At 35.6% G+C, this 15,353-nt stretch overlaps 2 protein-coding genes across 2 annotated transcripts; both read right to left on the minus strand.

The window, feature by feature from the left end:
* Window positions 1-14,015, minus strand: LOC111420438 (zinc finger SWIM domain-containing dorado). Its single transcript, XM_023053419.2, has 8 exons — window positions 14,009-14,015; window positions 13,490-13,840; window positions 9,672-9,914; window positions 9,248-9,414; window positions 8,881-9,191; window positions 8,634-8,829; window positions 4,903-8,572; window positions 1-2,738 (listed from the first exon to the last, which is right to left on the minus strand). Exons 1-8 carry the CDS (start codon window positions 14,013-14,015, stop codon window positions 2,347-2,349), a joined length of 5,337 nt encoding a protein of 1,778 aa, XP_022909187.2. The 3' UTR covers window positions 1-2,346.
* A 274-nt stretch (window positions 14,016-14,289) lies between these two features.
* On the minus strand, window positions 14,290-15,165 carry LOC111420427 (small ribosomal subunit protein uS11A). Its single transcript, XM_023053407.2, has 3 exons — window positions 15,099-15,165; window positions 14,646-14,888; window positions 14,290-14,585 (listed from the first exon to the last, which is right to left on the minus strand). Exons 2-3 carry the CDS (start codon window positions 14,880-14,882, stop codon window positions 14,367-14,369), a joined length of 456 nt encoding a protein of 151 aa, XP_022909175.1. The 5' UTR covers window positions 14,883-14,888; window positions 15,099-15,165; the 3' UTR covers window positions 14,290-14,366.
* Window positions 15,166-15,353: the final 188 nt, after the last annotated feature.

Here is a 15,353-nt window from a genome sequence, read left to right on the forward strand (position 1 = left end):
TTTGATTTGAAATTGTATTTTCATTATAAGAAATTACGTCGTTACATTTAATACCTATATATACGAAACTACGACGCGGATACCTCGAAAAATAAAGACGACGCGAAAAACTACGTTAAAAAAAATAATGATTTAAGACAAAGGGGAATTTAAACGTATCGAAAGGAAGAACTAAAGAGGATCGAAAAATTAAATAATAAAGAAATTAACAATTTCCATTTTTTTAATAACTATAGAGACATCGAAAAAGACCAACTCGACGATGATGATCATTTTCACCCTTACTTTAACTTTTTTCTTTATGTCTTCTTCTTATTTTGTTGCATAAAAGGAAAATGTTCTGCTTAGTTCATTCGAATACTGTACAGACAATTTTGACCAATATAACCAGATTTTTTTTCTTTTTTATTTCATTTTTTTTTAACGTTTTTCTTTTTTTTAAATAGTAAAGGCACAAAGTTCAATTAACCTGATTATGTTGCTTTAACTTCATTCTTTATTCTCTACTACAACGTTTCGAACTAAGCAGAACTTTCAATTCTTGATTCGCTTTCTATTCTCAAAATTCACAACACAAAAAAAATTATATTAAATTTTATAGGTAAAGAAAGTTTCAATTAAAATCAAATTATTATTGTTTACTATTTACAGATCAACCTCAAAATTGTTTATTACATAATTGATAAGAGAAAAATACATTTTTTTTAATAATGATTTTTTTGTGTCGTGAATAAACAATTTTTTTTTAATTAATTAATTGATTCTATTTTAATTACTGAGATCAATTTGAGAAATGTTATGCAATTAATTAATGCTCATGAGACAAAACGTGTATGTATAAAGACTTAATTCTAAGTGTTTTTTTTTTCTTTTAACTTTATGATACATACGATATTTAATTAATTATACATCAAAAAACGGAAAAATTTTAATAAATTGAAATTAAACGATGACGATATGAAATGGACATTATTCATTTTACGTTAGAAATTCATTAAAAAATTATATAATTGAAATAAAACTATTTATTTAAGTTTAAAAGTGAAAAAACGCAATCATAAATTTTAGCTAAAATTAATTAATTAGTTTTTTAATCGCGTTTTTACACAAAATAACTTTATCATTCAGTTTTATCTAAATATAATTTTATGAATTATATAATTTTATTTTAGTTAAGTTTAATATTGAAAACATCAATTTTTCAAATATACCTCATAGATGGGTTACAATGAGCAATGATAAAATAATTCATGATTAATCTATATACAATTACTCAATTTTATTAAAATAACTATTTATATTTAGATAAAACCGAAAAATAAAAAGAAAATAAACAATCTAACAACTTCATTCCGAAATTTTTAAGATAATGAGAAATTCAATTAACTAATTCACTTTTTTTTAATTATTAAAAATAAAACATTTCATTATTTTCTTTTAAACTAAATTTAATAACTGTAAATTTTTTCTTTTAAAAACTAACTACTTGAAGGTGAAGGTGAAAACGCGTTCGTACCAAAAAAAGTTTATTTTTCACGAATGCACGCTCGAAAAAACTTTTTTTTATATATTTCTTTAATTTAATCTGAAAATGAATAAAACAACTCACTCACGACTCATCAAAATCCGTCCACAATCGCGGTTCATTTTTTTTTTTTAATTTTTTTCTCTTTTTCACCGCAAACACAACTTTATTTTAACTCACAACTCACCGTCCGCCATCATCCCCTCTTTCTCTCTCTATAATGAAAACTGCGAGCGACCATTGAATATGTTTCTGTGTCGTAATGAAGGCAAAGATGGTAAAGAGACCTGAGCTGCCCCCAGAAAAAAAGGGGCTTCTTCTTATTTTTTTTTTCTTTTTTTATTTCCTTTCTTATCAATTTTTTTTTGTTAATATTTTTTTTTAACTTTATATATTTAAATTAGACTTATCTAACTCGCCCATTCGTTCTTAACCTAATTTATCGATTGGTAATCGTTCATTTGTTGCTGTTGTTGAATTTGTTGTTGCTGAATCTGTTGCTGTTGCTGAATTTGTTGTTGTTGCTGAATTTGTTGATGTTGCTGAATTTGTTGTTGTTGTTGAATCTGTTGTTGCTGTTGAATTTGTTGTTGTTGAATTTGTTGTTGCTGTTGAATTTGTTGTTGCTGTTGAATTTGTTGTTGTTGTTGAATTTGTTGTTGTTGTTCATTTACGGTAACCACCGAAAAATGAAGATGTTCCGCGGCGATATAAGTCGGAATTGGCGGTGCGATGATTGCGTGTGGAAACGTGCAGACTTGCGGTTGCTGCGATATGTCCATGCTCTCGCTGGTCGGTATCGAGACCGCCTCCGTCCTTTGTCATTTACCATTCGCTTGAAGAGCGGTGTTAATTTGCGTCCAAAGATCCTTTTTGCAAGATTTCGATCGTTTGATGGATTGGAGCCACTCTTTAAATTGTGTGCTCCCTTCCGGTGTGATTTGGAACGCTGCTCTTGCCGCGCAAACTATGCTCACGAAATCTTCGTAGTCAGCTGAGGTTAAATGATAGAGTTTTTGGTGCATGCACTGTATGTACATTTGCTGGCACTTTTGTATGAGAGACAGTAGCGTCGTTCTTAAGTGTTGCATTACCATACCAGGATTATGTCTTCCTAAGTATTGGGCTGATTCTATTGCCACATCGTATAAAACGAAAGGACTCACTAATGAATTTACTGCGCATAAACAGTATTGTTGAAGATATTGTGTACCTATTTTAAAAAAATAAAAAAATATATAAATATAAGTCCAAGAAACTATTGGGATGATTTTAAGAAAGCAATTAATTTCTCAACGATTTAGTAACACCTAAAATCATCCAGTTTTATTAATGTTCTACTTCAAAAGCGCACATTTTAATAAGACTATTTCCAAATAAAACTTCCTATCAACCTAAATCCTTACATTAATGCCCATTTGCACCGTAATACATAAGCATTGCTTAAATGCTAAGTAATGCTTAAGTAGTGAATTTGCGTTGCACCGTCAAGTAACCCGTTCTCAAAATCAATAAGACGTTCTCAAATATAAGTATTTGAAATCCAGTTGTTCTCAAGCGCATACGTCAAATAGACATAACCGCACATAACCTATACGTTAAAAAAGTAATAAAATAAAATAATGGATCTGCAAATTTTCGACGACGATTTAGATGTTTTGGAAATAATTGATTTTGGTTTTCCAAAATTAATATACACAAGATCCAATTATTTCTACGAAATGGACGAATATAATTTTTTTAAAAGATTTCGTCTAACAAAACAAAGTTGTTTGTATGTTCTACGACAAATACAAGAAATTATAGAATTTCCGTCTAATAAGTAAGTAGTATACATTATTTTAAATTATACTTTTATAGGCTGAATTTAGATTATTTTAATACTACTTGTTTTGTACAGAAACAACTGTGTGTCTCCAATGAACCAGTTGCTAACAACCCTTAGATTTTACGCTTCTGCTAGCCATTTAACTATTGTAGCTGATTTTACCGGGATGCATACTTCAACAGCTAGTAGAATTATGTCGCGGGTATCGCTTGCAATTGCTATGCTGAGACCGCAATACATAAAAATGCCAAGTAATACCGAAGAAATTCTAGCAGTATAAAACCAGTTTTATGGAATAGCTGCATTTCCCAGGATTGATTGCACGCAAATGCACGAAAAGGCTACTTTTCTTTTAATGTACAAGTTATTGTAAATGCAAATTTGGAAGCCATGGATATTGTGGCAAGGTGGCCAGGATCTGTTCACGATTCAACTATATTTAATAATAGTCGGATTAGAGCACGGTTAGAAAACGGAGATTTCCAAAATGGCATATTATTAGGTATGATGTTACTGATACTTAACGTAAAATAGTACATATTACTATTTGATTACAAATGATTAATGATAAGGTTCTTTTAGGCGACAGCGGATATCCTCTGCGAGAGTATTTTCTAACTCCATTGGCAGAGTGTAATTGAGCAGAGTGTAATTTGTAAATTTGAGGTGCGTTTTATCTTTCTCTAAAATATGTTTATGTAAATGAAATTTCTAAATATTAATTTATCTTTAAAAGGTTCACCTCTTGCAACATTTTTTATAAACGTCCTTATAACTCACAATATAACTCAACACTCTTCGAATATTCGTGAAGTTGGGAATGATACGAATAGTAGAAATGTTATTTACATGGTATATGTCAAATGTCAACTGACATTAACTTGACAACACGAAAAACCCTAAAAAATTACTAAAATTTATAAAAATAACTAAATTTTATGGCGTTGTTGCCAAATAACCGATACTTAAACGTTACTTAGTTGAGCATTGTATATGTTGTGTCGGTGCAATAGACATAAAATTTAAGTTCTTCTTAACTATAAGAACTGCTTAACTAAGTTATGCTCAACTATGTAAACGGTGCAACCGGGAATACGTGGTAATGTTACAAGCACCGATTCATGAATTTTATTTATTACTTCATATTATCTATTTGATTTATAAATCAACAGTATGTTTGATAAATATAAGCAATGGGCGCCTCGTGTTTCTTGCAACACCTGTCAAAACAACTTTGTTGGGTAAATGTTCACTTATACGAATTTCATTGCTCCTATATATCTCCTATAGTGTGAAAATTGCAATTAAAATCATATCAACCCAAAAATATCCAAGACAACACATTGTTGTGAATTAAAATTGCAATTAATATCATATCATAGCTGTTACCATAGAAGGCATGAATCAAGACAAAAAATCAAGAGATTGTTTAATCTGCTCACCGTTTCTAGTTTTAGTTAAATTGAAAATTAATAAATTTTATTTATAAATTATAAAACCAACAATCAAAGTAGAACATTTTTTAACCCAATTATAAAATCATCCTTACCTAAATGTCTAGAAATCCTTAATAACCACTTAACATCTTCTCCATATGGTGGATTTCTTGCATATTTCGCTTGAGGTCTATCATCATGGACCCTTCTTGAAAGTGTTTCCATAGCCAACATCCCCGCTCCATAAGCGGATAATAAATACCTAAGTTGAATTTGAGTAAATTGTTGTTGCCTGTGTGGTTGGCGAACCGCCGCTTGTGCTGGGGGTTGCTGGACGATATTTCCACCGCCTGGTGGCAACGATAGTGGATAAACCGGTGCTGATCTCATGTTCGCTGATTGAGCAATCGTGACCGCCGTTCCGTAATACTGCATTGGAGTAGTCGGATTCGGTGGGATATTTTGAAACGAAGTCGCTTGCGTTGGCGGTGGGCCGTAATTGGGTTGTTGATATTGAGGGGATCCGTTTTGAATTGATGGTGGTAAATTGGTTTGAATGGGTGGATAGTTTTGTTGGGGAGAATTTGAAAATTGTTGATTAGCTGTATGGGGTGGATATTGATATTGTGGTGGGGAAAGATACATTTGAACGTGACCTGGTTGATGGAGCTGAACAGCGTGGGGGTGTATAGGGCCTCCATAGCTCAGCTGAGGGTGGATGCCCTGAACGGTAAAACTATACGGAGCTACAGCGTATGGCATTGAAACCCCAATAGGTGCAGCTAAAGTTGTTATAGCCGGGTGTTGATACGGTTGAGGTGGAGCTGTCGTGACAACAACCGGAGTTGGGTTTTGTGGAGGTAAAATTTCCGGTCCAGGTTCAATCAAAACAAGTTGACCATGGCCATCTAACAAAGGATCATGTGGAACGTCATTTTCAATAATTTGATCACCTCCCGGTGTATGATGGACGTATAATTCATACCAATATTTCGCAACTTGGAATAAAACTTCTGGATACACCCCACCACCTTTCGCTGCATTCTCAACCGTCAAACAAGCATGTTCTAGCATAATATCACTTTGTTCTTTACACTGTAAAATAGCTCTGGTTATTTCGTTAGGATTTAACGCGTGAGCGTGCGGCAAACAAGACAACGCTAACTCCGCTGCTGCCCTAACAGTATTTGGGTCGCTTCCACGTGAAGCCCTGTCAGCCATATTCGCTGCTTCAGGTGGTGTTAAATGACCTTCCCAAGTATCAATCAAAAAACTAATCGCCGCAGCTCCAATTTCGACTGCTTGACCAGTAATCCAAGATACATGTGACGAATAAGTTCTACTTAACCAATTAGGACTAACGCAATTATGTAATCCCAAAGCGTAAAGTCCCAGTTGGAAAGCGCACATGTGTAGGGCTCGGTTTGGTCCGTGATGATTTTGACTACTTGTTGTTGTGGTGAATAAAGAAGTGCTACTATTACCACCCGCTTTAGTTAAGACAGTTTTTGCGAGTTCAAACATAAAGTGAGCTCCCGCTTCTGAGGGTTGATTTGGAATCGAAGGATATGCTCTTTTACCTTTATAACGGGATTCTTTTGTCCGTGTTATTTGAACGCTTGGCGTTTGTGTTGGAACTGTTGATGTTGTAGGACCTAATGAAAGTGCAGCAATGCCTTGTTCAACTTCCGCACTTGTAGAACTATGTGGACGACTGTTACTTATATCGTGCGACATCATTTCAGTTGGAGGAATAAATGAGTTCAACGGAATAACTTTATCATTATCTTCACGATGAAAGTTATAAACTTGTCGCCTCACTGGAGGATTACTTGTATAATAAGAGCTTATGATAGGTGTTTTTAATAATTGATGAACGTCCTTATCCAATAATCTCTCCATAATCCGTGCGATTTTCCACGCGTCGTCTTTGTAAAACACCAACAAAGTAATTGCCAAATCACCTCTTTGTCGTCTCGTACCTTCGCATAGTAACGGATGATCTGCTTCGGAAACGTTGGCTTTTAATCCAAGGGCAGCAACGGCCGCTTCAAATCCGAGCGGTTCGTCTGTTCCTAATCGAAGATTCAATACCCGATTTCGATCGCGGCCGACAAAAGATGGCATTACCAAAGCATCAAAAATAAAACTGGCCAACATAATCGGAAGGAGAGCTTCGCCACGAGATTTTAAGCTTCCTTCTTTTAATTGTTGAGCTTTTTCCCGAATAATGTCCATTTCTCGATATCCAAGAGGAATCTTTTTTAATAAATTAACCAAGTCGCTTTCTTGATTAGCTAATTTCACCTCTAACGGTTTTGTACTGGCTGGAGGTCGAGCCATTTCTAAACCAAACATACCCATGCGGAAAGCTATGTGATAATGCTCTGGGTTTTCAGATAAAACGGAACACAAAAATGCGCACTTTGAAAGAGTGGCCGATGCCAAACAACTCAACTGATGCGAAGCTGGATTTACTTGCTTTCGCCCTTTTTTCTTAGGAATATGTGGAATATCAATCATTAAATCCGGTGGATTTGCTAATAATTCTTCAGCTAATTTCACAGCCAAAGTACATGCTTCTCTGCTATGTCCGTGAGCGTGTAAACCTTCTGCGCGCGCAAAAAGAACATCCCAAGGATCATCAGATTTTCGAATACCACCAAAAATAGTTTTATTCTCGGAATCTTCCGCCGTTTTTAAATCTTTTTGTTGCTCACTCGATCCACTAACATCTTTGGCATTGTAATAATAAACGTTGTATTCATCCCCAGAATTTGAAGAACTAGATTCGTCTTTTGAAGCTCGCCTTGAAAAATTCTGCACTATAATTCCTTCTTCACATTCTTCGTTTTTCTTAACAACACTCGAAGCGCTCGGTACGTTTTTCGAGTCGCTATCTTCGCTGACACTACTCGATTGTTGCAAAGAAGTCGCCGTATCTTGATTGCTACTGCTGCTAGTGCTACCTGAATCACTTCCATTTCCTTCTTGAGAATCCCGATCTAAAGAATTCAACAAAAAACCTCGTCTTTTACACAACCTCATTTCATCTTCGTTTTCACAAAAACCCTCACTACTAACACTCGATCTATTTCCATCTCTTGATAATCCAACTCCTCGACAGTTTCTATAATCCAAATCAGGAGGGATTCTTAATAAATCAACGTCGATATAATCAAAATGCGGCCGAGTTTTGTTGATATTATTCATATTATTATGGTGGTGGTGGCTAAAAGCGCGTATTGAGGAACTATGCAAATGCTCACAATTCAAAACTGCTTTACTTGAATTAACTTGTGTTGTTGTTTCAGTTTTTGAATCCCCATTGTGTCTAAAACACGTAAACGGACAGTGATACATTGGATTACTATCTTCAGTGTAAGTTATCCCTGGCATTGGGTAATCATCCCAATCTAAATAACATGCCTCAATGGCCGGTTTAAATCCAGTAAACACTTCTAAATCCGTTTTCAAACTTCCATTTTTGTTCCCATTTGATTGCGATGAAGTCGAATTGCGACACTTACTCACTTTTTCGTTTATCTTTAGATGCCACGTGGTAAATTGGCTATGGAGCATATCGCGTTCTTGCGGGGATAAACCCGGGTTTAGCGCAGCTAATCTCCAAAGAACGACGACTTCATCGCAAAGCGATGAACAAGCGTGTTGCGAAGCATGTGTATTACTGTTTACGTTATTATGTTTCCCCCCGCCGCTTCCTCCATAACCAGATCCTCCGTTTAATAAAGCTACTTTTGTGTTGAACCACCAAAGTAAAATCTAAATTTCAAAACATAAAATGAATACTTAAACAAAAAGAAATGTTTATAAAAAAAATTACCTGCTCGCAAGCCATACATTCTTTGGTGATTATCTCCAATAATGGTATAGCATTTCGATCGTTTCTCTTGAACATTTCTCTTACGATACTCAACAAATTCCACATCCCTTCGGGTTCTCGTCCGCGAAGTGGCCGCAATAAAGAAGTCCATTCTGCAGCAGCTGGCGGGGCTGTTGTACTTAAATAATTAACATCACTGAAAACAAACCATAAAATAACTCAAAAAAATATTTGGCTCTCTTTTTACCTAAAAACTATCGGTGCTGGTACACAAAATTTAATCAAAATCTTCTTAATGTTCCCGTGTAACGCTTTAACATCTAAATACCACGAAGTTTGATCGCTGATCGACGCCCCAGCGGTTGGATCAGGAGCACCACACACAGAATTAATAACCGAAGGTTGTGAACCAAGAAGTTCGTCTAATAATCGCTGCGCAGTCGGCAGGATTTGTTGGGGTAGCTCGCTGATAAGATACTGGGCAAACTTTTGTAGTTGATCCCGATGTAATCGCGATAACGACTCAGACACAGGGGCTCTTAAAGTCACCAGATGAGGCTAAAAACATTTAAAATAAATACTTCACGGAAACGTTTTCAATAAAATACACAAACCCAATGTATCCTTGTCAGACAAACAGCTACAACATGTGAGCACCAATAAGCAGATGAATTACACGTGCAATTACAAGATGATATTCGTCGTCTGTCGAATGTTACCGCTACGTTATGATCGCCAGTGCGATTTGGTTGTCCTATAACTGTTGCACTTAAATGGAAACCTAAGAAAAAAATTAAAAAAGAAACAGTTTGAATTATACTTAAGGAGGCTAAAACCAGAAATAAATTGCAAACAACCTCGGTTTAGAGAAAGTGCGACTTTCCTCGCTCGTTGTGCAAAAGAATTTATTGTAATACGGTTAGACAATGAGTAATTAGTTACGGTTTGGTGAATATGTAGGGCAAACTAACAACAATTTGATAATAAAATAATTTTCTTAAATTTAATACAACAAAAATCTATAATATCCAAACTCACCTATTTGCAAAGGATCTTTAACACATTGACTCCGATGTTGAAGTTCTCCTCTTGCAAATTCATCAGCCGATCCGTTAGCAAGACAAGAATATAATCGAATATCTTCCTCGTTGTCCGGAAAGCTCCAAAAAGCTATCCTCAGCTGTAATTGTTCCGGAACAGGGGGATACACGTGTTCTACCAATTCGAAGGGAATATGAGAAGCAACGCATTTTGCGGCGAGCTCTGTTAATGATGGTAAGTCTAAAAAAAATATTACTTATAAACAAGTTTATATAAACTAATTTAATGAATCACAGTTTCATTTAAACTTTTACTAGAACGGAGAAAGTCTATCGATGTGTGTTAAAGTGAAACTTTTTAATTTGAAAACCGTTAGTTAAATTATCATTAAATTGATAAAGAACCGGGTTATTTTAAATAAGGGGACAAACACGTCCCCAACAGGAAGGATAGCGCAACGGTGGATGACTCTATTAATAACAATCCGTGGCGGAACTGGTGCGTTTGCCTTTGTGTTTTCCGCGTTTATAAGCGTAACAGCGACAATTCACCTACACACGCAAGAGACATCGTCTTTAGAACCAAAAATTCAAATGAAAAAGAAAATAATCAGTCTACAACATCTTGATTCATTTCCTTTTAATGTCACAAAATAATCAAACATGACGTATTAGAAATAATAATCACTTTTGAATGGCACAAACGTACAGAACAATTTACCATTCTGACTATAGAGATAAATTAGGTAATACAAAGAAGTTTAAGCCCAAGGAAGATCGATTTACAACGATGTTACCACCATTCGGAAATTGGTTGGTTATCAAATCTTTGGCAGAACAAGTTCAATCAAAAAGTTCCATGAAAGCAGCTGAACATAAAGTCAAAGAAATGTACTCGAACAGATGTTCGAGCGTATACCAAGTTGATTATGGACATACCCTACGAAAAAAACAGACGGAATGTGGAAACAGGGCTAATCAGGGTAATATTGAAAATGAACTTTTGAATTCTTGCCGAAGACAATTAGGAATAAAAACTATGCCCGTTTTCCCACCGAGACCAAGTGCTAGAAAGCTGTTTGGTTTTATTAGCCCGAAATTGACTTATACTGGTCACACCGTTTATCAAGATTATCATGATTCACTTGCTTGTGAAATTCTTGAGAAAGGAAAAGATGCAAATCTGAATATTTGTTAATCTTTTAAAATAATTAATAATACATATTTATATTTTTCTAGTTCTTATATACCATTTATGTGACATTTATAGTAAAAACATATACAGATTTGATTTTATATTAATTTGAAGAAAAAAATAAAAGTTAAAAACAAGTTTACTTTAATTTTCAGATCTTCTTAGAGTATAAACTCATGAATTGACGAAATTTTTATATTGTCCTTAAATTAAGCAATGACAATCAGAAAACTTTTTATGTCAGACTATCTAATATAATTTCTCTTTAATTCTAGCTGCAATTTTTTGCTGAAGTGAGCTATATTTTGATAATTTTAGAAAGAAATCTGATCTCATCTCGAAATCCTCAGGGATAAATACCTAACCCACTTGATTCAAATAAAAACCAATCTTATACGACAAAATATAATTTCGACCAGCCATAAACTTCTGTACCGTTTTGAACCTTGAGAAGAGATAGAAAGGGGCATGGATAAACATCATTACGGACAGTTTAGACAATTCAAATTACTTGTAGAAATCCGCACTGGTCAAACAATGTACCGGAGAAAACTGACCTAGCAGAATGAAGTTACTCTATGGTGGATTCCAGGTCATAAAGACATTGTGAGTAATGAAATGGAGAAAGAGACAGCGAGGACGCCCTTTATTAGACCCCAACTCGACTAGAGAGTACAAAAAAGCCACTTAAAACAGATTAAGACATGGAAGGACTCAAAGGTAGCTAGATAACTCCGTCTCAAAAGAAAACCAAAGAAGTTTTGGTCTTTGACAAGTCGCAGACTGACTATAGAAGTTGCGAAATTTTTGGAAAGATTTGCCTCAAACCTGCTGACATAAAGGAATAAGACTTTGAAGCAATACTAAAATTCATTAAGGACCTAGACCTGGCTTAAACTTTTGGAAGGCGTAAGTTATAATAGATCTTGTAGGTCGTGGTGACGAGATAGCAATAAAAAAAAGGCTTTTGCTTGTAAGCTTGCTTTTTTTTGCTCTGTAATCTAATTTTAGACTTCTTTCTGGATGGTTCCAAACTTTTTCATGGTATTTAAAGTCTATGCTGGCATAATTCCATACTTCATTTGTAGACATGACATCTATAAAATGCAATTCCGATCAATTTTTTGTTCCTTATCAACTACCAGAAGGACTTATGACCATGATGAAGTCACTTTTTTGATTATATAGTTCTTTTATTAAACATATTTGGAATAAAATATTTTATTTATTCCTGCTCTTCGTTAAAGATGTACTATAATTTGTGGATTATTTAATGATTTCACAATTTCAGACATTTAAGGAAGAGATTATTTGTGTACTATCTATCATATGTAATAAATAAGATATATTGTGTTGCACAGTCTCGGTGAAAAAATCTTTTTCTTAAAGTTGAGATTGGTTGTGAGTATACATGTTTCTTTGGACAACTCTTGGACGATGGTGCACCTTCTTTCTACCTGCTCCCCGGAGCTATTGACCTTGGAACGGGCATCAGCTGTTGTCTGTTTACGTTTTCTGGTCGGATTGGACGCGGCCGACGACGGCATTGTTTTCTCCTCCGACGAGCAGATGTTTCTCTCTCTCCTCCGGTTCGCCGGAGAGGATCGATTTCTCTTTTTTTGATAAACCCCAAGGCCGATTCGTAAAAGTTGCGTGAAAACCAAAGTTACTCTATCACTAAATTACTTTCCCAAAACTCTTAATTTTTTTACAACTTGATTTTCAATCAAAACTTATCCCAAAAATAGATTCCATCCACAAGGAGCTTATTTACTACGAGTACGACGACGAGGGGCTTCTATAATTAGCGGTCCTCGGTCTTCGCCCCCTTCGAAGAGGGGACCCGTGTCGTAGTGACTTCGGCGTCAACAGCGGTCAAAGTGCGGGCAGACGTGTCCCGAGGCGGCGGGGGTAATGCCCTCGCGAAACAACTGTAGCGGTTCGGGTTCAATTCGAAGCCGATGGCCACAAATGCGAAAACCCCGGATGGAGCTTCTTTGTACCTAGCGGAAGAAACGGCTCAAATTTCATATTAGGATACGATAAATTGAATACACAATAAAGAACCATAACAAAACAAAAACAAACAATCGTTTCTACGCAGAATACAAATTAGATTTTAATTGTTAATGATAATCGACCCAGAAACCCAAATCCAATTGTTTTTGCTGAACAAGAAACAATGATACCGTTTATAAACAAATGCGAAAGTGTATGTTTATACAACACGTGTCCCGCTTATCGTCAAATTTGACGAATGTGGTACACGAATATTGTTGCGAAATTACTTTGAGTATATTTGTTAACACAATATGCGTTGGAACAGAGAAACTTTAGTTATTTATTTTCAGTTTCTTTGAAATTTACGTTTAAAGACGACTCTCCCCAGCTCTTTTCACTACAAATAAGCGTTAACTGGATATTAAGGTCAATTACTATTTACGAAGTGTGTTTTCGATTTGATGCAGTAACTAATCTAAAAAAAAGTATAAAAGTTTTTCTAATATAATAAATTTTATTGTCTTTGAAGATGTCCAAAACATGTCAGAGCTAAAAGTTTGAAATTGAGAAAACGAATAGAAAACGTAATGTTGTTAGTTCTGAGAACAAAGAAACCTTACCGTCGACGGTCTTCTTTCCGTTGGTACCGAAAGTGTAGGAGGCCGATGCATTGACAGGTTTCTTCCATCCTCTCCAATTGTTGCAAACGCTTTCGGGTTCTGAGCTCCAGCTGCACAGGGAATCCTCTTCGAAACGATCCGAATCCTCGAAGCTGAACCGGTCGCCGTCCTCCCAGTCAAGTAGGGCCGCGGGCACGTCGGCCGCGCCGCCCGTGCCGCTCGCGCCGAGGCCCCCCGCACCCGCCACCTTTCGGACAAAGGAGCCCCCTGAAAGAAGGGGAGCCGCGAAACACCTTGCTTGACCCTCTCGCAAAGGAGGCCCTTTATGGTCGTCGTCGTCGGCCGCGGCTCCTCCGCACTAATACCAGAGCCGATCACTTCATACGCTCGTCCGTTCGCCCTCGCCCAGTGGCCCCTTCGAGGGTACGTTCCCTCGTTTTAAAACGGATACTCTCCGTTCTGTCCCCGTCGACGACGACAACAAATATGGCGAGCGGCGGACTACTAGCCACTACTGGCCCCGCATCACTTCGGCGCCGCGAACGAGACGGAACACAAAAAAAGAGGACCTTTAGCCGTCCTTACCACAACCAGAGAAAACAGCTGTTAACCTTTCTGACACACCACTGACAGATGGCAACCTAAACTAATTTTACTATTCTTTCATAGATGGCACCACGTTAAAAATTATTTTTTAACCTAACCTAATTATTTCATTATATTTAATAAAAACAAATCAAAACACTTTTATTAATTTAATTTACAACCTTATTAAAATAGTAAATAAACAAAACGTAATATTAGTTCCACCAAAGTTTATTAATATTAACTAAATTCAAAAGTTACATAGAATATAAACCTTAATTGGAACAACGATTTACAACCTTCTACCACGACGACCACCCTTTCTGCGTGTAGAATCAGATGGAATGGGAGTAACATCTTCAATACGACCAATTTTCATGTTAGAACGAGCTAAAGCTCTCAATGCACTTTGGGCTCCAGGTCCGGGAGTTTTTGTTTTATTTCCACCGGTAGCCCTCAATTTAATGTGTAAAGCTGTGATTCCTAAAGCTTTGCACTTTTCAGCAACATCCTACAAATTAAAATAAATGTATATAAAAAAAATATTATTATATGCTTAAATATGCATTACCTGTGCAGCTAACATAGCGGCGTAAGGAGAAGCTTCATCCCTATCGGCTTTTACTTTCATTCCACCGGTAACACGTGAAATAGTTTCCCTACCAGATAAATCGGTTACATGAACAAATGTATCATTAAAACTTGCAAAAATATGAGCTACTCCAAATACATTTTCACCCTCACGGACTTGGGGTCCTAATGAAACTTGGGGTTCTTCTTTCTGTACTTTTCCTTTTCTTGGGGCCATTTTAACCTAAAACAAAGTGCAGCACATTGAATTGAACTGTCAAAATATATATAACCTCAAAATATTAAGTTTATCTACAATCATCGGGGTTGTACTACGAAGGAATTTACAAAAATACGTTTTACAACGACTTACTGAATGTTAATGATTATGATTTAAGAGGAATTTTTTATATTCTCTTGATAAATAAGGAAATAAATCGAAAAATTTACTTACGATTGACAAGACGCTTCTGTCGTTAACCAACAGGCCGAATAAAAAGAGTGGGGATGATTTTAAATAGGCGGGAGTTTCAAATTTTTTTTATTAATAATGATTCATTTTAATTAATTTATTTTTAATAATAATTTTTTATATAATATTTATTGTGTTGATCATTTATTAAATGAAAAATTAAACTAATTTTAGGGAAAATTAAAATAATTTCCTAAAACGCCATCTAGTAAATAAGACATAACCTATAACTGTCAA

The sequence above is a fragment of the Onthophagus taurus genome, chromosome 10 (assembly GCF_036711975.1).
Source record: "Onthophagus taurus isolate NC chromosome 10, IU_Otau_3.0, whole genome shotgun sequence".
Lineage (NCBI taxonomy): Eukaryota > Metazoa > Arthropoda > Insecta > Coleoptera > Scarabaeidae > Onthophagus > Onthophagus taurus.